At 39.8% G+C, this 24,853-nt stretch overlaps 1 protein-coding gene across 2 annotated transcripts; it reads left to right on the top strand.

Annotated features, from left to right (window-relative positions):
* Window positions 1–1,169: 1,169 nt before the first annotated feature.
* Window positions 1,170–24,257, top strand: rxfp1 (relaxin family peptide receptor 1). 2 transcript variants are annotated; one of them, XM_049748239.2, is made up of 18 exons: window positions 1,170–1,394; window positions 4,384–4,521; window positions 13,211–13,294; window positions 13,460–13,565; window positions 13,751–13,822; window positions 14,446–14,517; window positions 15,365–15,436; window positions 15,539–15,610; window positions 15,695–15,763; window positions 16,017–16,088; window positions 16,422–16,493; window positions 16,577–16,648; window positions 16,912–16,983; window positions 17,225–17,296; window positions 17,796–18,025; window positions 20,381–20,791; window positions 20,921–21,139; window positions 21,718–24,257. In XM_049748239.2, the coding sequence occupies exons 1-18, from the start codon at window positions 1,310–1,312 to the stop codon at window positions 22,014–22,016; spliced, it is 2,289 nt and encodes a 762-aa protein (XP_049604196.1). In that variant the 5' UTR covers window positions 1,170–1,309; the 3' UTR covers window positions 22,017–24,257. The 2 variants fall into 2 exon arrangements, with proteins under 2 accessions (XP_049604196.1, XP_049604202.1); XM_049748245.1 differs by having other exon boundaries at window positions 20,921–21,126; window positions 21,718–21,940.
* The last annotated feature ends 596 nt before the right edge of the window (window positions 24,258–24,853 follow it).

Here is a 24,853-nt window from a genome sequence, read left to right as displayed (position 1 = left end):
CTTATCCATCAATATGATGAGATAACGATTGATAATCCTAAACAACGCTGAGTGTGAGGGATTTTGTTCGTCTTCTAACGGCATGCAGATGGATTATGAAAATAACTGACTTCAGTCAGTTGCTGTCAAAGCTATCCTGTTGGCTCTCCCAATTTGTAGTGACAGACTGTGAAACGTCTTTTAAAGGAATCGTGGGACGTCTTATCCCCAACCGCGGTTAAACAAAAAAGGCAATCAGATTTAGATATCCCTCAAAGCGTTGATTTTGTTCCAACAAGGAAGGGCGCGTGTTGAAAGTTAATTGAAAAGCTAACACTGGTGCAGAGCTCACCCGACTCCCGCCACCCGACTTGAATGAAATGTTGCCCCAGGCCGACAACAGACTTTTTTTTGTTCTCCTCACATTTCTGGGGTGTTTCCAAAAAATTTGCCACATCAAAACCCTGACGGAAGATATTGTCTTTAAGATAGCCTTTACATAGAACCCATTGAAGGCAGGATATTGCATTTTCAATGGAAAGTTGTCAGTGTCACTCAAAGATATTCATACCAAACATTTTCAAGAGACTGTTTCAAGTACTCACAGATGGTTTTCTCATTAGAAGAATACTTATTTTCACAATTCAAGCAAGTCAATTCCAACATACGTTGTGAGCCGTTCTTATTTTCCTGATTGGAGAACAGGGATCATGCATTTAGTATTTGAGGGATGTTTATAGGTGGAACTGATTTTTTTATTTTTTTTAAACCTGACGTCAAAGCTATCAAGGCTGGTTTACAACGTGAAAGAAATATGCTACAAATCTTTAAATGCTTAAATATTGACAGTGTTTATGGGAGGCATTCATTTTTCTGTATGCATTTGGGGTAAAAATGTAACCTCTCTTGAAACCCTCATGGTAAAAAGAGATTAGGCTATAGGAAGCCATTTACAAAATGCATTGTTTATTTTCCTTATCGGGATTTTTTTTTTTATATATTTTATTTTCCCGATTGAAGGAAAGGAAGAGGTGTTGATATTTTAACAGTGAGCAGGAGTTAATGTAACTGCGGCAGGGAGAGCCTTTTTGCACGCCCCCTCCTCCAATAAAGCCATATACCGCCAGCCACCCACCCACCCAGGGTGTTTTGCGCTTCCTCTCGTGCGTCACTGCTCCCTCACACTCTCTCGAGTGCGCACATCGCTCGCTGCACTCAACCAGCAGGTTGCTGCACCGACCGGCAGCCGTGTCGTTTCTCATCTCCGAGTCACGCCGACTTGCTCTCTCCACTTTTTTTTCCCTTTTTTTTTGTAACCGACAACCTGCTGATGGAGATGATCTCTTTCCCCGCAGGATATTCATGTGGCGTGGCGCAAGTTTATGTGCTCCTTATTGTGGCTTGCGTCTTGTCGGGTCAGTTCAACTTTTCACTTGTCTTTAATTCAGAGGTGTCAAACTCATTTTTGTCGCGGGCTGCATTGTAGTCACAGTTGACTGTCAATGCCTTATTATTTACAGTATAGGCTACACGGCAAACTGATAAATAACTAGTTTTGGAATCAGGGACTAGTCAAAACTGTTCAAATTGTTTAAAAAGATGAATGGTAATAAAAAGTGAAGACAATTTATAATTTTAGTAATGATACAAAGTCAATGCAAAATTTGTCTTGGCGGGCCACATAATATGACGTGACGGGCCACATCTGGCCCCCGGGCCTTGAGTTTGACACCTATGCTTTAATTGATACCAAAGTAACCCAAAGTTGGGCTCAATTGATCATCCACCTTCCTGGGTGGGTCGGGCCAATTTTTAACCCAGCTGTTTGAAGGGTGTAACAACACGTAATTGTCAAGACCTCTGCTTTTGAAAATACATTTAGGCCTTGCTAAGTCTTTTAAGATCTATTGATTTTGCACTGTAATGTGTGATGACCACCTGCATCACAATTACCTCGAGGCACCGCATCAGGTTCGACTAAATAGTGTATACTTCCGATAAATCCTGCCGTTCAATGCCACTTCAGACCTCCGATTGATTTTGAATGTGCAGCACTGTTATTTTAATGCCACTCTCACATTAACTCCATTGGTTTCAATTGTAAAACTTCACTCATTTTTTTCATTTTGGAAATGCTGTGATTTAAAAACTGCAAACTAAATTCATAACCCCAATACATACTTTTGTGTCAATGGTACTACAGTAAAAGTAGTGCTTTGCCTCCATCTCGTGGCTTCTTGGTGCCAAGGAACTATCTTTAAGTCAATCTGATCTTCATTTAAGGTGGCATCTTGCTGTCAAGGTATCATGTTGACGAGAGTTGAGGTGTTTCGTTTGGATAAAAGCAGTGCTTTGCCACCCTTTTGTGGCATCTGGGTGCCACAAGCTAATGTTGAAGTTAACTGAGGAGCTCTGTTCAGACAAAAGTTGTGCTTTGCCACCATCTTGTGGAATGCTGGTGCCAAGGAATTATGTGTAAGTGAATTAAGGAGCTCCATCGTGACAAAAGTAGTGCTTTGGATTTTTCATAAGAGAATTGGACTGAACAGTATTGTACTAAAAAAACAACAACGTAAACACGCACAGTACCCGCAAACATTGAAATGTCCTCTTCCTCCTCCTCCTCTTCCTCCTCCTCCTCTTCCTCCTTCTCCGTGGGGTGTATTATAAGTGGATAACAAAGCAGCATCATGATGCAATAGTGACAGCATTGTGCTTCTACGTCAAGAAAACCAATGTAAACTGATAAAAGTTTACTTGCCTTCAGTCGTGGGTTAGGGTTGTTTTTTTTTTTGTTTTTTTACACACCCTAAAATGTTTGCAAATTCTACAATTTATTACCACGCTTTCATCAATACAGCCAGAAAAAAGACCGGAGATGCATCCTGCAGAGAATGTCGCTGTTTGACGTCACAATGCTGCCGATACGGCACAAGCAGCGGGATGCCGTAACACTTTCATCCTTGCTCATCTCCGAGCTTTTGAGTGCACAATTTGATGCTCTCATGGCTGCTTAATGTCACAAAGAAAGCGCGGGGAGGGGGATGAAGATAGATGATAAGATTGCTGATGAGGTCGTTGGATGTTGAAAAGGCCAATCTTTGAGGTTTCAGGCATTGCTTGGACTCTTAGCAGCAGTAATGTGCAGAAACAGGCTTGTGAAAAGCTGAGCAAATATTGGTGGCAAGACCTTGAGTTGACCATAGAAATTTGTGCGTCAATAGAGGGGGAAAAGCATTTTCAGTGTAATCTGGAAACTTCCTTGTCCTTTTCTCCAATCTTTTTTGACTCATAAAATACAGAAGACGGTGGTGGAAATACTAATTGTAGTGACATGTTTATTTTTCCTGTGAATGAGTGTAATGTAGAAAAACAGCCCGGAAAATTCAGATAGAGAAATGACAAGTCATGAATTGTTTTGTGGACTTGATGATTTTGTTAGTTAGCTTAAATGGAGATGAAAAAAATTGAAAATAAACAAAACATTGATAATTTTTTTCCCAAGTATATCAAACCAGCAAAAGGAATTCTTTCTTCTTTTTTTTCCTCATGGGACATTTTAAATCTATATTTTCCCCCTCGACTCAACAGGACATACAGCATAATGAGAGAGTAATTCTTTAACTTATTTGACCGTTCAGAGGGCTAAAAGATGGCCTTTAGAGTTAATAAACTTTATTGATGGATACACACAACAATCAATACACACTTATAAAAGTAAGACTTTCCACTCAAAGGGCAAAAAGCGACGTTCAATACAAAGCGGCCTGAAAGCGTGTGAATTGGATCCACTTTGGGTGGCGTGGGGGCGACTTTCGCCACTTTTGTTGAGACGGGTTGAGTCGATACCCTGCGGACTCTTGAAGAGTGAGCACATCCTAGAAAGGGAGGGAGTGCATGCAGATGTCTTCACTACTGGGCTGCTTCGCCATTCTGCCAACGTTTCTAGAAGGATTTTTTTTTCATTCATAGCTTAAGCTCTTGGGGTAGGGGCTTTCTAAAGCACACAAATTGGATGTTCAGTTTCACACCACTCTGATTTTTTTTGCAGCTTGGAACCCTTTAAGGCACAGGTGTCAAATTCAAGGCCCCGGGGCCACATACGTATGTGCACTGCTTCCTCGGAGAAGTGTAATGTAAAGTGGAATATTGTTATTGGACTGATTGTTTGTGGCAGTGAGGGAATCAAATCAATTACAGATCTGCATGACTACAGCCACAACAATCGGTCTCACTGCATTTTTTGAACTGGATTGTTTAAGCCATTTTACTCCAATTGAGAATATTTCCTTCAATATTATTGATGTCTGTGTTGTATAATACTTTGCAATAGGGCGACAAACTCCTGCTTACGTACATGCCTACCGATTACTAACTTATCCTTCATCGCTGCTTACTTTCCAGCCGCTAACGTGACGGAAGTGTCGCCCTCGTGCCCTCTTGGCTTCTTCCCGTGCGGCAACCTTACCATGTGTCTACCCCAAGTGCTGCACTGCAACGGTGCCGATGACTGTGGGAACCAAGCGGACGAGGAGAACTGCGGTGAGCCAGTTAACCCGCCAGCTAACCACTTCCTTTCCCACATACAGTGTATGTGTCATCACATTTCATCTGTGTGCTCGGATTGAGCCGTAATTAACTCAGCCAAAGCTTTTGATCCCTCCTTCACTCACATTAGTGTTCCTTCTTGTTGATCAACAAGTGCAACACTGTGCCTATGGGTTGCCAGGTAGGCAGGTAATGAGGTAGGAAGTAGGAGCGTGGGTGTAATAGCTAGGCAGGTTGCTTGGTATATAAATTAGTTAAGAGGTTGGTTGGTACACTAATTAGGTTAGTAGGCAAGAAATTGTGAAATAGATAGGTACATTGTTGGGTTGAAGGAGAGCTTGTAGAGTAAAGAAAACATATATAAGAGGAGACTGACGGTCAGATGCAACAAAATGGAAACTGGAGTATACCTAGCATTAGGGCCCAGGTTGACTGTAAGGGAACGCTTTATCTTTCAGACACTACTGGCTCCTGGTTCTTATTCTGGAATTCACCACAAGAGTCGGACACATCGTTTGTTTTGTATGACTGATGTTGACCCTACACGTATACATTGACATTCGTACTCTCAGTATTTATCCTCTCTTGCTTGTGTCAGAAACTAACTAGCCTTTCCTGCACAGAATGTCACAGTAGCATGTTATATCCCGCTGCTTGGTAACAGGAACATAAAACCCTATTGATCGTCTCTATAAGGGACTGTATTGTCTCTCCAAATGCGCATTTGGAGGTGTGTTTAGATTGTAGCAGTGGCAAAAAAAATAAATGGAACAAATGATACTCAGCTGTCTCTCTGGAGGTTTCTCATCAACGTCTACCAAGTAATAACTTAGAGTATTATTTAGACTAAATGTCAGACAGAGGCATGTTACAGTTTCCCATGTTTGGTACGTAAGTAAATAAGTCAGTCGCAGGTCTGTTGATAGGTAAATGGGTTTGGTTGGTGGAAGGGCAAATAGGCAGAGTGCAGAGTTGAAAATACTATAAAATAGTAGGTAGGTAGGTAGGTAGGTAGGTAGGTAGGTAGGTAGGTAGGTAGGTAGGTAGGTAGGTAGGTAGGTAGGTAGGTAGGTAGGTAGGTAGGTAGGTAGGTAGGTAGGTAGGTAGGTAGGTAGGTAGGTAGGTAGGTAGGTAAGCAAGCAGGTAGGTAGGCTGGTTGGTAAGTAGTCGGAAGTGGTCTATGCCAGTAGGTTGGTTGTATAGGTAAATAGTAGGTTTGGAGGTACATAGACAGAAGGTGGCAAGGTTGTTAAGTAGAAAAATGGGGGCAGGCAGCATTGACTTGACAACAACAAACTGCAGCCTGGTGGGAGTTCGAGTTTTTTTTTTTGTGTTCACACTTGGAAAGGAGGTGAAGACAAGGGACAAAGCTGCCTTCACGATCAGCTCTCTCAATCCAGCCACAATTTTGAAAAATCAGCCCCTCAAACATTTGACTTTGCGCCATGAAATTTGGTGGGAATGTTTATTATGAGTAGACCCACAAAAATAGTCTTTAAAAGACATGCTCAAAAAGAAACAGGTGGGAATATGCAAGATGACATCAAGCATTAAAAAAAGTCTTACAATAACGTCCCCGGGAAGACATAAGAAGTCCGCCATTTTAGTCTTTCTCTTAATGCAACTCTTAATGAACTCTTAATGTAGAAACTTCACTATTTTGAAAATTCTGCATCCAATGAACAAATGTGAAATTATGAATAGATTCACAAAAATCTTCTGGAAGCCATGCCCAGAGTAACAAAAGGCGTCTGTTATTTTGGTTTGAGGCAGACATTTTAGGCTTAATTTAAAACTCTAAATTCAGCAAATTCAAAATTCAGTAAATTCAATAAATGTATTCAATGTTGAAATTTCTTCCCCTAAACCTTTACTTATTGATGTGAAATTTGGTTGGCCTGTCAATCAAGCATGGGTCCATCAAAAAGCATCAACAAGCCATTCCCGAAAAGGCACCGAAGGCTAATTTTTCTTCCCGTTAGTTAAAACAAAGTCAGTGCAGTTAATTGAAGGTTTGATCATACCAGTGAATTAATTACGCTTGTTGAATTTCCCCGCCTTCGGCATGAAAGGCCAATTATCCCTCCCAAATGTGATGGATGTGGAGGGTTTTTTTTTTTTTTTTTTTCTCACTGACCTTTAAGTAGTGATGATGATGATTAATTTTTGCAGGGTGGTGTCATGTGCAAAGCCATGTTTAATCTCGCAATCTATGTCGGAGCTGCACGGATAGATCCAAGAGTTCATAGAATCGATACTAATGTGAGTACAGATATGCTGTACTTACGAACGTTTTGAGATACGAACGGGAGCCTTGAGACTTTTTCACCTCTACTTACGAAACAAATTCAATATCCGAACCTGTGAGCGATTGTCAGAGCGTGTCAGGTGACGTTGTGACCTGTGTGCGTGTTTCTACCCTTCACTCGGCCAGCTCCAGTGTTCCTGTGTGCGAGTTATCATATTGAAAAGTTCATCCATAGTTCCTCCGTAGTTTTATTGTCACTCCTAAGAAAGCTAGTGCAAATAACATCGAGCATAGTTAGAAGAGGGTGTATCGAATGTAGGAATTAAGCAAACTGTATATGATTCCCCCCTCCCACTCGCTGTTTCTTAAGCGCCTACTTCTATAGCAATTTGTCACGTCTTTCAAGGTAAAGCTCTTAAACATTAATTTTACATTTTGCATTCATTCTAAAAATTGCTTCAACCTACAACCTCGTAAGTAGAGTTTTCCCTGTATTGGTCTCGCATCGATTCCAAACATCTAGCATCCATCCATTACATTTATTTTTGTGATTATATATATTATATATAGATTATATATTTGTGAAATATATATATGTATATATATATCTATATATACATATATAGATATATATAAATAAATATAATAAATAAATAGATAAATATATACTATATATATATATATATATATATATATATATACGTATATATACGTGTATATATACATAGATATAGATATAGATATATATAATTACATAAATACACACACACACACACGCACACACACACATGGTTCACAATACAATTACAGCATAGATTGATGTGACATTTTGGTTTGACATTTTCACACACCTGAAGTCATCAAAATGTATTTACGAACCGCTTGTTTGTGGCATTGCTTGCTTTAAGTTCCATTTCTATACAGAGAAAAATATTCTCAAATCAACTTTCCACAGACTACTTTGATTTCCATGGGGGTCAATGAAGTCTGCTGTAAATTCTGCAGTCACCAATTTTTAAAGGGATGTTTTGTTGTTCTTATTGCCTTGACTTTTGTCTCCAGTTTGTTTGAGAAAAGAAAATCAATACAGTACATCCAAGAAAAATAATTTCTTTGCCTTCAACTAAGTACAAAACGTTTTTGCCTCTACGTTTGTCTTCTCAAAGAAAGAAAAAGAAAGAAAGGATAAGCGGGTTGGATCAACAAATGAACAAACAAACAACTGATGACTTTCTATGCCTTCAAAGTCTCCAGTTGCATTCTTCATAGGCTATTTGAAGTGGCGTCACTTATTTGTATCCCACCTGTATATCGCCACAGCGACTCACACAAAAGACAGCCGGGGTTTAGTTTTAGGGCACATTTTGATTTTGACTTAACATGCTGCGACAAAAGATCACGGTGTCTCCCCAATCTAAAAATGCTCAGGGGGCCTAACCAAGCCCACTCAAATTAATCCCGTAATGTGCGTGGACACCTACTGCTCACTTGAATCTGGTCTTTGAAATTGCTGCGCTAATGTTCCCAGAGAAAAGCAGCAAAGGCACAGTGAGGTCGATGAGGCTTTACGGTGATTCATATTTTCATGTCATTGAGGTCCAACGATACTTGCAGGGGGTTGTGGATTCGGTCGATTGGCATGTAATTGGAGGCTGGCCCTTGATGGTCAGAAAAACACGCATGTACAGTGAATGTAGTTACTAAAACATGGGTTCATTTGATAAAAAAAAAAAAAATAGAATGTTTTTCATCTTTAGAAAATATGTACTGTATGCTACATTCACTGAAGACTAACTTCTTTGATGTTGTCCAAATGTCATTGGAGACCATCTGGTCTTTGACGGTTAAAAAGCATACATGATAGGGCAATTGAATATTTGAAGTATCTTTGATGTTCACAGAAACTACACTAGGTTTGTCCAAGATCTTTGAAGTCCATAAAAGTTACATTTGAGTAGCTGGACAGAAGAAGACAATTTTTTTTTTTTTTTTTTTTTTAGATATTTACAAGATGTTATATTCATTGAAGACAAATTTGTTTTTGTTCACAAAAATGCATCAAAGACCAAATGGTCTTTAATGTATACAAGGATTAGTTGAGGCAATTGATCTTAGGGGAGCTGCGGCTCGGCCCCCTTGAGGGCACTGCCAGGACAATCGAGGACACCTCCGACATCCATTTTTTTTTCATTGATTTTCATGTTATGTATTACTTGTGTACTCTCTGCATCCATTATAACCTGGTGATCCTGAAAGGGGGATCCTTCCATCTGTGGTCCCTTCTCAAGGTTTCTCATTTTCCCCTGGTAGGGGTTTTTTGAGTTTTTCCTTGCCCTTTTGGGAGCTTATGATCAGGGGATGCTTTGAGAATAATTGTCAATTTTGGCTATGTGAAGCCCTTTGAGACTGTTTGTGATTTAGGGCTATACAAATAAACTTGACTTGACTTGACTTGACTTGACTTAGACTGAAGTGTCTTTGATGCTTACAAGACATTTGAATGGGTCTTTTTGAAAAAAAGACAGTAATTTTCTTTGATTTTTTGAAGTATTAGGTCATATCAAAGACACGTTAACCCTTGAACCAAAATATTTGAAAAGGCATCAAAAACAAATCAAAGGCTATCATGTCTTTTTAATTTGTTTACAGAGTTACAGTATGCTCTGGTTTCATTGAGACTCAAACTTTAAGGTCAGGAAAATACGCTTTCCTAACATCAACCCTTTTTTTTGTTCCTTGGATTTTTCAAATTTCATGTAAGTGTGTCATGTATGTAAGTCGAGTTCATGGTAGTGCTGAGCTGAAAGCTACTTTTGCCATCTGGAACATTCCTGCTGTGATTCCACCGTCTTAACCGTTGACCTGCTAAACCCACATGGTAATTGATATGAACGCATGGTCCCCCGAGGCGTCGGCCAGCTCTTCTCATAATTTTTGAAAAAGATGGCATTGGTCGAAAGTGAATCTACGATGAAGATTCATCTGATTATCCACAGCTAGAGTAATGATCACATTTCAGTGAGAGGAGCAGGTGCTTGGCAAGGAAGCCATGAATGTTTCATCTGCACTCATTTTCACTCGCTTTCACATGTTTCGCAAAGGGGAACACTGTAGCCTTCCTCTGCTTTTTTTTTTTTTCCTGAGAGATGGATCGCAGTGGTGGTATGTGTGTATGCGCGTGTGTGTGTGTCTGTGTATGTTTGGGGAGGCTGTTATCAAGTGGAATGAGTTTTTGCGTAAAACAGAAATCGTGGTTTCATACCAGCGCTTCCGCAGATAATCCACCTCTTTGTTTTCAGTTATTGGTTTGGTGCGTCAGCCTCTTTGTGCTTTTATATCTTTAGAATTTGATGAACATATCAATTTAAAAGTAGAAATTTGAAGAAAAATTAGCTCATCGATCAGATGCAGAAAAGAAACCATCCAAAAGTTCTCGATGCTTAAACTTTCAAGAAGTCTGACGTCTTTATGAATATTAAAAATGATGACGACTTTAAAAAGAGGCAGCCGTCCATGCCGAACAAATCTGTCTGTCAGCGGTAATAACTTTTTTTTTTGTTTTATGTGTCCTACCGACGACAGATTGAGTTTTCCATGGTGGTCTGATCCATCTCAGTTAGAGGATTAATCAGGTCTCAGTGTGAAGCGAATCAGTGAAGTGAAATCTTTGACAGAACCGGGACGATAGAGAAAACTCATTGAGCCTTGTCATTGATGTTTTAAAAACGTAGGTTGATTGAAGATGCCGTTTCTGATAAAGGCAACAACAGAAATTAAAGCCTAAATTATAATTCAGATTATAATCAAGAGAAAAAAACGACAGCATGCTTCTTTGTTATCCCTGCAGATGCGGCTGCATAGCGGTCGGTACCTTTTTATCACGCTTTCATTCAAGGCAAGCACTTGTTTTCGCAGCACTTGTCCATCAATATGGAAATGAAGACGTGCGCCTCGGCCATCAGGCCGCCGCAAGACATTAAAGGCAGCAAGCGGGAATACATCGGCAAAGTTCTTTTTAAGCACTGCTTAAAGCACTTGTGATCAGAAAGCAAAACAATAAGGCAAAGCCGGCCGGCTCTGGGATTTTTTTTTTTAATCACTTGCATACTGCTCAGTCTTTTGGTGCGTTTACAGCGAACCCACGCATGTTAAAAGTTCACCATTAGGGCTGATTTTTATTCTGTTGAAAATTTAGACCAACTGAATTTGTAAGCGAATAGCCCTGTAATATACTCTCAAATGTATTCTACGTGAAGGTTTTGGATTTATAGGTTAGTCTAAAATCGAGGAAAATGAACCTTGAATATATATGAAAGACAGTACCGAAGGACCCAAATGGAGCGATCTGACAACAGTATTGTACGACATTTCAATTTTCATTTGAATAATTTTTCAGCCTATTCAGCACTGACAAATTCAGATCCGTTTTTTGTTTTAACTTCACGCTTGATTACAATTTGTTTGGTGTTTTTCATTATTCTTAGGCGGGTCAAAGGTTCTTTTATTTTCCTGCTAAGTGGAGGCACCAAGTCTAAAATTATTATTTCATTGAATCACTTGTTTGTCAGGATAAAATTATTTCGTTGTTAAAAATACCCATAGTGCTATCACTGTAGCAACGAGAGTGTTAATACCTTAACTACACGAAACAGATGTTAGGGAATGTAAGTAATTAAGACAACCTAATCTAATTTCCGAGTGCTTGAAATAATTAAAAAGTTAAAAGAATAATTAAAAAATCCAGTTGCACTAAATTAATTGTTTACATGAGTTCAAGCTCCAATATTAGATTGCGTATTTACCTTTCTCTTCACCAATTGTATTGTTTTTAAAAATCACGAGATACTTTTTCTTTGCCAATGGTATGATTTTGCTGAGTACCGTACATTTGCAATACAGAAAATGCAGTTTGTTTGAGTAGTTCAAAAACCATTTAAAATCATCAAATGAACCTGACATACATGTTTTTGTTCACATCAAAAATAATTCCGTTATTCAGTATATTTGCATGCCTTTCACATCTTTGTAATCTGCAGCCATAAGAAGTACAAATAAATTAGTATGCATGTGAATGTTGGTACACAAGATTCAATTTTCATGGGCTTTGAGATCCCCGCAGCAATAAATAAGGAGATAAAACCTTTACATCTCCAGGGAAGAAATTTTAGCGAGGCAAATGCATTGTCTTCACCGCATTCAGATTATCTTTAGATGCTATGATTATGCATGCCTTGCATCATGGAGAAAAAAAAACAAAAACGGAACATGTCTTGGGTTATCCATACAAGTAATGCCATTGCTGTATCAAACATGCAAAATTCCCGGTGGCCAGCAAAGTCTTTTGTTCACTTCTTGAAATATTCCTGCGCTCATTGTGCGTTTCTCCGCATTTCTCATAATGATGGCTCGCTTCAAGGAGATCCATTCTTTGGGAAAAATGCCTTTCTTGTTAAAGCGTAGGCAATTGTATGAACGGCAAAAGAATAAAGCAATCGAAAAGTGCCATAAATGCTTTTGAAGAATGACCCACATTTCAAATGGAGTATGTCTGAGTTTCGGAGTAAATTGAAATGAAACTGTCGTAATGTTCGTGCATATACAATTTGTGACTTTTGGATGGTACGCCATCCATCTTTCAAACGTAAATTTTTCCTTGGCTCAATAAGGTTTTTGAAAGATTGTTCCAAGGGGTTCAGCAGGGTTCAGGATCCACCTGAGAGGGGGTATCAGGCACAGCAGCTCCCCTCTTCAAAAAGAAATAAAGTACTGTACATGTAAAATTTCACATTTCCGTTTACCAACCGTGTTCTTAACATTAAAGACAATCTGGAATCTCGAAAACAAAAAAATTCCAACACATTATTGAATCGCTCATCATGCATTGAGTCCCTGTGGTCAAAGCACAAATCAAATTGAAGCGCCCCGCTCTGGGCTTTAATTAATTGTTGGCGGATAGGAAATGAAGGACGGGAACCCGATGAATGTGAATGGCGTGATGGGTGACGCACTCGATAAAAAAGCCAAGATGAAGACAAAAGATGTCCTCGCCGCAGAAATAACGGCAGACAGTGATTTCTATTGATGCTCACCTTGAACTACAGTCGCCCTCCATATAATATGGTAGAGATCATTTTCTATTCAGACATGTTCTGCATGTTTCAAGAGATCAAAGAGCATTTAGAATCGTTCGTGATGCTTACATATGTAGTTGTCAACAAAGAAGACTCTTCTATTGAACTGGGCTTGTAAACGTAGAAGATAAATTAGTCTTCACAGACCCTAACATGAGTTTTACATAAAAAAAAAAAACTGTTTTAAAGATCTTATGTAAATTTGGTAAACATCAAAGACCCATATGCAGTTGTTAGAGAACTTGACAGCAAAGAGCATTTTTTGAAAATTGAAAATGATGGAATGTTTCTCATCCTTCCTCAGGAGATAACAACGGATGGCCGCACCTCTTTGACAAGTACTTTGGAATGCCGAACCGCAGTGACAGAACAAAATCCAACATGTGCCGTGGGTTCTCTTTTTTATTTTTCGCCTCGCTTTGTTAAATTCAGAATACACTGTTGTGTATTTGTTTGTGTTGAAATGCATTGAAGACTCCATAAATGCTAACAACCCTGGCTCCTCCTTTACCACACATATGATTGCACTGACCCAAATTCTCCCTCCCACCAGTGCTTGGCCTCATTCCGGACTTGTGCCAGTGTCGGGATCTGGAGCTGGACTGTGACGGCACGCAGCTCCGCGACGTGCCGGTGGTGGCTGTGAACGTCACCATGATGTGAGTAAGGAGCGCTCGCTGTTAATTGCTTTGAAGACCACATGTGCCTTCTAAAATCTAACTTGACATGTGAAACATCCGTCAAATATCAAATATTGATAAAATCAGCTTTCAGTATACATTTGCGACGTGCGAGCTGTCACGGTGTGTGCGTACAGTGATGTGCGTATGTCTCGTGTTATCAGGTCCTTGCAGAGGAACCACCTGCAGAAGCTGAAAGCACACGCTTTCTTCATTTACCATAACCTGCAGAAACTGTGAGTTTCACATTGCACTCGTTAATGCGTCGCAAAAATTGTTCCAGGCAGTTCCATTTCAGGCCAAAACAGCGAGAGATTTGCGAATTGGGTGATCGGAAACTAATAGCATTAAACATTCACAGACAATGTTTCTTTTTTTTTCCCACATTCTATGTTACATCCCAAAATGTGATGGATTGATTTTTCCTGAACAATGACATTTTTTTTTAAACGACAAGTACATAAGTAATGACAGCCTTTGCTCAATGAGTGTAATTTTGGCAGAAATTGCCGCCAGCAACCATTTTCGGTTCTCTCCAGAGAGCTGATTCAATTGGATTCACATCTGGGCGCTGGCTAGGTCACTTAAAAACAATCACGGAGTTGTCCCAAAGCCAATCCTTGTGTGCTTAGAGTCGTTGTTGATGGTCGTTGATGAGTGCTGCTTTCCACCTGGCCAAAGACCAAATGTTCCTTCTCATATGCGAGAATCCTTCACGAGACCTTGGAAAGAATGAATTTATTCCATTTTGGAATGAGGCTGTAACATAAAAAATACTTTCCAGATACACTGTACACTGTGCAGTTTCTCCAATGTGCTCGTACATCTTGTATTTTGGTTTGTGTGTGTGTTTCTTAAGATATCTGCAACACAACGAGATCGAAGATGTCAGCCCAACTGCTTTCAGAGGACTGTACAATCTCACCAGGCTGTAAGTCTCATCATATCGCATGAAAAAACAATTCCGGGGACATTGTTAAAGACTGAAGAGTCGAGATAGCAATCCGCCCTAGACAGTTTCACTGATGGAGACGAAATTGGGTTGGCATGTCATTTATGGAAAGATGCACAAAAAAAGTCTTGAGGAGTCAGTCCGTCAGAAACTGAACAGAAAGTTTGCAATTCCAGTTGAACGTAATTATTTAGGGTGAATTCCAGAGCTCCTCTCAGAGGAAAAAACAAAACAAAACATCCCCAAGATTTTCAAGCGTGTATTGTCTAATTAATTTCATTTTTGTGAGCATAACCCCTACCCCCTTTCAGAAAAAAACATGAATATTTAGTTTTTAAATATTAGTCTCGACATTTTGAGTGCACGTCTCAAAGACCCATGCCTGAACTTGAACAGAAAGTTGGTAATTTTTGTTTCAAGCAGCCATTTTGGCCTTGATCTAAGGAATTTCTCATTGTTTAACAAGCATACCCTTTTTTGAGGGGCCTCAATACTGTCGAAACAAATGTGTGTCTATCCTGATGAGAATTAAAAAAAGCAGGAGGCTCCAGGGCTAATTTTTAATTTAATCTATTTACGATATGTTGCGTGCCACAACACTAACTTTGACTTAATGGGAAAAAAATAATCACCTTTAATTGTGGTTTTCACATTTATTTCAAAGATTAACAGCAGGGCTTTTCTCCCACATAATAAATGATGACAAATAAAAATAAAAGCAGGGAGTGTTCATGCTTCTATGGTATAGTAGAGCTCAGAGATTTCATAAAAAATGCTTACATTTCAAATATGATCTTATATTATTTCTTGATGTATTTTTTTGTAGATATCTGAACTACAACCGCATCTCCATGCTGATGCCCGGTGTATTCAGGGACCTGCATAAACTGGAGTGGTTGTATGTCCGCTGAATGTTGAATAGCACTCATTCCCTTCCACTGGAGGGAATGCTTTCTTAGCACTCAACGATACAATCAGATAGACAAATTATGTGTTGTAGGATCTTGGAGAACAATAACATCCATCACATCTCGTCCAACGCTTTTTCAGGGCTCAACTCACTGGTCTTGCTGTGAGTTCCTTTCTTTTGTACTGACCCTTGAAAGCATCATTTTGTATGACAAGTTGAATTATGTGTCCTCACTTTGATTGACAGGGCTTTGCTGAACAACACTCTGACAAAGCTAGATGACATTTGTCGTGAGATGGCCAGACTCAACTGGCTGTAAGTGCAAAAAGTCATCATCACACTGTCTGGTGCAAGTTGGGTAGAAAATTGAGCCGCCACAAAACCAGAAAATGCAATAAGCTGAATGTGTAGGGAATAAAAGATGAATCGGAGACAGTTGGATGAAGCCATGTGGCCAATTGTGTCATCAGTTAAATTCCTTTAAAAAAAAAAAAAAATTATTAACCCAGAGAGAGAGAGATGTAGTATTTACTCATATGTGCATCATATTTATATTTATTTTATTTAGGGATTTGGAGGGAAACTTGATCGAGACCTTGGAGAATGTGTCGTTCTACTCCTGCAGTATGCTGACAGTCTTGTACGTAATGTTGATTTTCATCGTTAGGGCATATTTCAAAATTAATGATGTGTGGGCCTTTGAAGTGCCTTGAGACGCTTTAGTGGTTATTATAGGATTTACAGATACAAATACATTTGCCTTGACTTGTTTACATGTGTAAAGTTCACGCTTAGTCGATCGCACATTTTTTATTAATTAATTAAAGTGCATATTTACATTAGTTATCCTTCAATGCACATTTTATTATACACATTTGTTATATTGGAAGTATTTTTACTTATATTATCTATTATTGTTTTTTTTTTTATTTATTTATTATGATAAATCCTCCTTATGGTTTTTATTGTTAAGGGTTCTCCAACGCAACAGGATCAGCTACATACATGAACAAGCCTTTTCGGTCCTCCAAAAGCTTGGAGAGTTGTAAGAGTTTGACTTTTAATAGTCATTAAACATATATGTTTTATTATTTATTTGATGTAACATGTTGTTGTTTTTTTACACAGGGATCTGTCGAGCAACAGACTGATGAAGATCCCACTTAATCTCTTCTTCCCTCTTGGGGATTTGCTTCAACTGTGAGTTTTATCTGTATTTATTGGGTTATCTAATACATTCTCTCAGTCAAAGACAATTTCTTAGCAACTTGAAATTTGGTAGCAATGTCAATCATGAATATACACATAAAAAACGTCATAGCCATCTGAAGGATTCTTAAATATAATTCAACCCAAGGCCTGTTTAACTTAGAAATGTGAAATTTTAAATGTCTTTCAAGTCTCTCAGCCTTTATGGATATGTTTCCACCAGCTAGATCTGGTGACCTTCTTTTATTTTACAGAAACATTTCTTACAATCCCATCAGAGAGCTGCAGGTGGACCACTTTGACAAGCTACTTAAACTGAAGTCCTTGTGAGTATGAGTGTTGTGCTTTGTCTAACACACACGCGCACACACACACACATTTATAGTATATACAAACACTACAGTTCAAAGGTTTGGGGTCACTTAAAAATTAGTCCTTAATTTTAAAATAAAATTGCTATTTTGTTAATGAGGAAAACTTTAAACTAATCAGGAATACACTCAATACATTGATGCTTGCATCTGTTTGTCTCTAAATCATGTTCCCGTGTGTTTTTCTTTTCTCCAGAAGCATCGAGGGCATCGAAATTGCCAACATCCAACGACGAATGTTCGAGCCTCTTAAACACTTGACCCACATGTGAGTTTGAAGCCATTCTCACTCGCTCATCTGTACAACATTTCCACCAATCAGGAGAGTAGGAAGACAACGTAATCGAGGGGTCACCACTTCAGGTCCTTGAGGGCTCCTATAAACAATGTTTTAGATAAATTTGTTAGTATTTTATTATTTTTCATCTCATCAACAAATCCAAAGTGGCCTGTGAGCATGAAATTTTGCTCACCACATTCTTTACTGAATGGTATTTGAGCGAGAGTATTTCCCAGACACGTTATTAATTAAATGCCCGCGTCCTGTTTGAGCTACTGCTCCATGGACGACTTTTGTAATGTTTAAAATTAGGAAAAATAATTGAAACGCAAATGTTCAATCTTTCCAGTCATCGCTCAAAATCTCACCACAAGAAATTAATGTACTGCGACAACAGGCTGCCTAATTATTTTGAATTTATTATTGTTGTTTATTTATGTTTTGTGTAATTAACTAGAACACGTGTGTGCGTGCATGTGCTTGGCAGCTACTTCAAAAAGTTCCAGTATTGCGGCTATGCGCCTCACGTGCGCAGCTGCAAGCCCAACACGGACGGCATCTCGTCCTTCGAAGACCTGCTGGCCAACATCGTGCTGAGGGTCTTCGTCTGGGTGGTCTCGGCCACCACTTGCTTTGGCAACATCTTTGTCATCTGCATGCGCTCGTACATTCGCTCCGAGAACAAGCTACACGCCATGTGCATCATCTCCCTCTGCTGTGAGTTGCCGCCTCAATTATGGATTATGATAAGGCTGTGTTATATAAGGATATTACGTAATTATAGATATTCATTTCTACATATGGGGAGTGGAAGGGAAGAATTCCATTAGAACAGCAGACATCCATTTTTGGAAAATTTGGTCAAATGGATTTTTTTTCTCCTCCCAGGTTAAAACTAATATTCTTTTATTTTGGGCTAAGTGAATATATATTGAGCAATTGGTTTTTCAAAGAGGTCTTTAATGATGTTTTATCACAAAGACATCAGTTCAGGAAATTACTGATGTCTCGCGAGGATGAAGCGGTTCAGAAAATGGATGGATGGAACCGCCCTTCCCCCAAAAAGTCAAAAATAGATGTTTTTCACTGTCACGCCCCCACAGCTGAACATTTTTAGCAGAATGCTAGATTTGTGTGATTACAGCACATAATAACCCTCTGAACTGTCATTTGTTCAGCCTCTGATAATGCAGATTATCATCACGCTTAGCCATTTGTGCCCATAGAAAGAGATCTATGTATGGGATTTACACTGGTTTATTTGACAGCTCATTTGTGTCATTGTCAACCATTCAAATTCCTTGTCAGTCTCAACCTTTATCCTCATCTGGATAAAAATCGTAATCACAGTAGCCTTTGTACAGAATGACAATTTCAGTCATGAAGGTGGTCTGCAAAAATCGCAGCATTCTTGTGATTTAAATTGTATACACATTTTTCTGCACTTAAATTGCAGAAGCAGTTGCACAATGGCATAAGTCATACTGGTCATTTGATTCGAATAAATACACAAAGAGGACTTCTGGAAATGATTTTGTTGCTTCGAAATATTTGTATCATCTTGTACAATAACATGCTAGGCAATTGTTCATGCTTCTACATAAAACTCGCTATGGGGGCTACATTTTTTTAGATATTAGCTTGCGAGACGACTATAAAAGAGTCAGACCTGCTTCGGAGGTGAAGCAGCATGTGGATAGCACTGGTAGAACTAAAGGGGGGGACCGGAGGGGTCCTGCCAAAGATAATTGACTTTGTGGGTATTTTCTGATTTCTTTTCCCTCAGCATTTACATCCATCCTTGTTAACACACTGACTGTATATTAAATATGTATCAAAGACAAATTTAGGACTTTTTTTGTATTTGTAAAATAGATTTTGTTTTGTGGGTTCTATAAGATATAACCAACCCTAATTAACCTCTAATTTTGGTTTTGTGGTTACTATAAGATATAATCAACCCTAATTAACCTTTATGCACCACCACTACACACGCACGCACATGCACACACACACACACACACACACGCACACGCACACACACACACACGCACACACACACACACACACACGCACACACACACACACACACACACACACCCTAGGCAAGAAATCTTAACTGCGCCTGTGGTGGAAGGTGCTGTAGTGGTAGTGAGAAACTTTTGTGTAACGTGCTGCATTGCATGCAAGTCTGGTTTCTTCTCTCTTGGTGTTTCCCAGTTTTTATCGCACTGATTTCTGCAGAATTTCCACTAAATGCTTTTTGTTGTTTATCTTATGGCAGACTGACGAATATCTGGGAGCTCTTTTCCCTCCTCCATATCTTTTCTTGCCATACCTTCAACATACTCAGTTTTATCTTTTCTCTATTATTACATTTCCCAGCTTATTCTTTTTCACTCTGTCTTTGAAGGAAAAAAAGGGCCAGCAGTAGCACATCCGGTTTAAACCCTATTACCTTGACATTTCTTGCTACATTAAACGCCATATGCGGGTTTGATGTGTGTTGCCAACGAAAAGCCATCAATTGGCTGATAACGGCACGGCGTTCTTCACAAGTTTCAATGACGTGCCAGCAAAAATTAAAAAGGGCACACGGCTTTCTTTAAGCTACTGACTTACATCAATCCAATATCATTTACTACTCACTTGCATTCAAATCCTCTTTTTTACCGTCAGCGCTTTGCATGAAATTAGTTTCCTTTGTGTTGTTACATTTCTGACCCTTTGCACTTTTAATATGGTTATTGTATTTGTCACATACCTGGAGCTCCGTCTTTAATTGCTACACTGATTCCCCACACAACCTTTGGTCTGAATTCAGACATGACCTTCTTAATTTGTTTGACATCTGACATTATAGCATTAATCACCAACCCGCTTCTTTCTTTTGCTATTTTCACAGACCAAAGCAGTAAGAAATGGGCGTTTGCGCCGTTGTGGGCCTGAACACTTTTGCAAGCGACTCTTCTCATTCCGTGCACCGTTCGAATCGCATGAATCGAATGAATGACAAACGCTACTACGTGCTAGATATTACTGGTGAATACTCATCCCATATTCCCTTGTCAGGCGCAGATGGGTTGATGGGCGTCTACCTGTTCATGATTGGGGCGTACGACCTGAAGTTCCGCGGCGAATACAACCGACACGCCCAGGCCTGGATGGACAGCGGCCAGTGCCAAGTGATCGGCTCCCTGGCCATGCTGTCCACCGAGGTGTCGGTCCTGCTGCTCACTTACCTGACTCTGGAGAAGTACATCTGCATCGTGTACCCCTTCCGTTACCTGACACCAGGTTGGCGCCGTACCGTGACGGTGCTCCTGGGCATCTGGGTGTTCGGCTTCATGGTGGCATTCCTGCCCCTGGCCTTCAAGGGGCTTTTCCGGAACTTCTATGGTACCAACGGTGTGTGCTTCCCACTGCACTCGGAGCAGCCCGAGACGCTCTGGGCACACGTTTACTCCATCGTCATCTTCCTGGGTGAGTGGGCTTCGAGGTAGGAGTTGGAGTTCAAGGGTTGGTGTTAAGGTTCATTGATGAGACTAGACGGTTGACGGTCAGATAACATTTGACTGTGATCACTGTCTCTGTCTGTACTGCCCCCTACAGGTTTGAACCTTGTAGCATTCCTGATCATCGTGCTGTCATACGCCAGCATGTTCTACAACATCCAGCGCACGGGTACGCAGACCACCAAGTACAGCAACCACATCAAGAAGGAGGTGACCATCGCCAAACGCTTCTTCTCCATCGTCATGACAGACTCGCTTTGCTGGATCCCCATTTTCGTCCTCAAGATACTGTCCTTGCTGCAGGTGGAGATTCCCGGTATAGTATACCGCAGTTTTAGGAATTAAAGGGTACTACATAGTTTTTTTTTTGGGGTTCTAAAGGTTGCGGTGTTCAGCATTCATGTTAGGTTAGATGAGGATTTTTAAGGATTGTTGAATGGCCTAATAGATATTGTTTGGGTTTAACGATAATTTGAGGTTTTAATGGTTAGGGTTGTAAGGGTACAAGTAAGTTTTTATTTTTTTTAAGGATAAGTGTTGTGTGTGGTGTTAGGGTAATGCGTTTTAAGGATTAGTGTAAGTGCTGTTTTGCACATGTGTACCTTCAGTGTCCTAAAGGGCCTCAGTTCCTTTCAAGAGCCACTTTCAGTGTGTTTGCATGGGTTAGGGGCTGTAAACTGGAGTGCTAATTTATTATCTAGCATGCTTCCTAATGAGAACCCCTATTGGGATGTGGTGAATTCATTATGTGGCCAGATTGTTTTTGAGTGAAGTGCCTAATTAACGGTATCCTCCAAAGCAAACGGCATAATGACCACATGGGGCGATAGGTAAGTCCATATTTATAATCCCTAATTAGCTTTTTGTGCCACCTCCTTCCTTTTGCCCCTGTAGGCACGATTACCTCATGGGTGGTCATATTCATCCTGCCCATCAACAGTGCCCTTAACCCCATCCTTTACACCCTGACCACCCGTCCCTTCAAGGAGACCCTGATGCAGGTGTGGGCCAACTATAGGCAGCGGAGGCCAGTGGTAGCAAGTCACCCCATCCATCAGCCCTCGCTCACCTGGCAGGAAATGTGGCCACTGCAGGACTCCAGCCCAGCGGAGGGACGTCATAGGGATGGGACCGAGGCCAACCCGGCCAAGCTAGTCAGCCACGTGGAAAATGACACCGGCGTTCCTGTGTGAATCCGCTACAGAGTCAGCGGCAGTGCGCTCGATTGGAAATGAACTGGTTGGGCGCTGATCTCGACCAAGGTTGAGCAATCTTGATTATGTGGCAAATTTGCAAGTTGACTTGAACGACCCATCCTACGTTGGTACCTTCTACACATGACAGCAAGTCAGCAAAACATCAGGGAAAAAAGCAGTGTGATAGCAAGCATAAGTCTTTTTAGCGACTCCTATCACAGCGCAGCTAGTTCTTGGTTCATCGTTTTATGTTCTTTTTAATCTTCTTCTTTCGGCACAGCAGATCAGTCGTTTCCATCTCTCTCTGTCCTCTGTATCTTCCTCTGACACACCAACCACCTGCATGTCCTCCCTCACCACGTCCATAAATTTCCTCTTTGGCCTCCCTCTTCTCCTTAGCACACGTCCAAGCCAAGTCTCATCTCTCTGACTTTGTCTCCCCACCTGAGCTGTTCCTCTGATATGTTCATTCCTAATACTGTCCGTCTCTAAGCCACACAACATAGCTGGCTGGTCGCACTACTGCCTCGTAGACTTTCGCCTTCATCCTTGCAGATCCCCCCCTGCCACATTTCTCCACCCACTCCATCTGCCAGCACTCTCTTCTCCACCTTTCTGCCACACTTTCCATTACTATGGACAGTTCACCCCAAGTGATTTAAACTCATCCACTTTCACTCATAAAACTTCTTGTTCTTTTTAATATAGTAGGTATGTACCAATCTTTCAGGCTTCACAATGCATGGAAAGATTAGTTCTAATCAATTTCACTGTGGCCTTGGTTGTACGGATTTGGGTTTGTGCAATAAAAATGAAGCTAAGAAAAGCAAGGTAACTCAATCAAGATGCCCGCCATCGCCTGTGCTCGCTGAATTTGACCTTGCTATATTTTGTTCTGGAATCAAAGTTACAACACAAAAGTGGAGGATTGGTGATTAGAAAGAAGAACAAATACTTTGCGTTCACTCACAATATTACACTTTAGGGGCTTTGTAAGTTACAATAGGCAAATAAAATGAGTAGATTACTTCCAGATTCAAAAACCCCCCGTGTGTTATTTTGGGGGTCAAAATGATTCCGCTCAAATTCTATATTTATTTAAAATGTTTTTAAAAACGAGGATATGGCCTCATTATTTTATTTTCTATTTTATTTTCTTGATTAAATATTTTTCTTTGCATTAGTTTTTAATATATTTAGTGGGTCACACTCATCAACCAGCATAGGAACATTAACATTACCAATGTGCTCATGTAGCAAGACACACCTGGCCACCTGCGAGTGTTGCAGGAAAAGAAAAAAAATGTCAAATGAAATTACATCTTACATATTCTAGCCTCCGGCAAATTCCATGACTGATTAACATTTATTGTTAATATAATCAATTTCTTTGTTGTTTTGCAACTCAAGCAGCAGCTACCTCGGCTTGTTGGAATGCTTCCACAGCGGCCTTGAAGGAACTCAGAAAATGTCATTTTATATATAAGTCTGTTTATTTCAGTTGTGTTTAAAATGCAGTGTGCCCAATTTACTTCATCATAAACTGCCCGTCCAAATTGATTAATACATCTTGTCAAATTAAAACGAAATGGAAAAATGATGTTTTGGTGACTCGCTATGTTGGTTAATCAATTTTTCTCAAGCTTTCAGGGATTACCTCAAATCAATGATAGAGCGAGGTCATGTATTTTGAATTAAATGCGGTGTCATCGTACAAAATGTAATTCGATAATTTGCTAGCGACAAATCTGAAGATGCACAAAACACAACTTTTAATTTAACTTAAAGTGAAAGTCAACTCCTCAGTTACAAAATAGTGAATGATCTAGTTTAAGTAACACTCCAGCAGGTATGGTTATTTTTCTACAGATTTCATTGCATTGCTTGGTCATGCTTTCAAAATGTTTTAATAGGGTTTTATGGGATTTTTGGTTACATTCCCCAGCTGGACTGGGCTTTGGCTGTGGATCATGACAACATATTTTTGCATTGGATGCTTTGCTCTTAGCACACTGTGTTATATGAATTCCAATGGAAATCATTTTCTCTCCAGACTTTGTAAATATAAACATTTGTTGCTGAGTTTTCCTTGTGTATGAGGCTCAGCATTTTACTGTATGACTGTTTATCTGCTAGTTCTTGAATTCATGTCTGTGGGGATTGTTGATGGATTTATTTGATGTGTATTGTGGCTTTAATTGTTGTCTGTACTGTGACAAATTAAAATGACAAAAATTGGTCTCTTGACATATTTTTGCGTAGGGCCCCCTGGAGGTCTGAACCGGCTCTGCAGTCAACGATAGGAATTTACAAAAACTATGGTCAAGCAAAAAACACCAGCAACCTCTAACCACTTGTTAAGAAGCCTGCAAAATTTGAACGAATGCGAAAATCATCAAATATACAAAATAAGGCTGCAAAATTCTGAAAAAATAGATTGGCCTACCAGTTGGATACAGTTTTCTTGTCTGTAATTACACTTTTTGCATAATCTATGACTAAGCTATCCAGACTGAAGGGTTGTTAAGTCCGAGTAGACCAGAAGAAACGTATCCATGCTTATATATGTATATATATATATTTGAAGAAACGTATCCATGCTTATATAAATATATATAGATATATATGGTAGACTTGAGTATTGCAATGGTCTTCTGACTGGACTCCTTCAAAAGTACATCAAATAGCTGCAGCACATTTGAAACAATACAACTTGGGCTCTGACAAGTACAAAGTAATCAGAACATATAACTTGAGTACTTAGGTTTTACTCTGGCTCACAGTCAACCGGAGAACGGATTTTACCATTCTACTGGTCTAAAATATTTGGGTCC

The sequence above is a fragment of the Syngnathus scovelli genome, chromosome 1 (genome assembly GCF_024217435.2).
Source record: "Syngnathus scovelli strain Florida chromosome 1, RoL_Ssco_1.2, whole genome shotgun sequence".
Lineage (NCBI taxonomy): Eukaryota > Metazoa > Chordata > Actinopteri > Syngnathiformes > Syngnathidae > Syngnathus > Syngnathus scovelli.
Note: the sequence above shows the minus strand (reverse complement) of the source record. Positions and strands in the feature narration are given on the sequence as shown.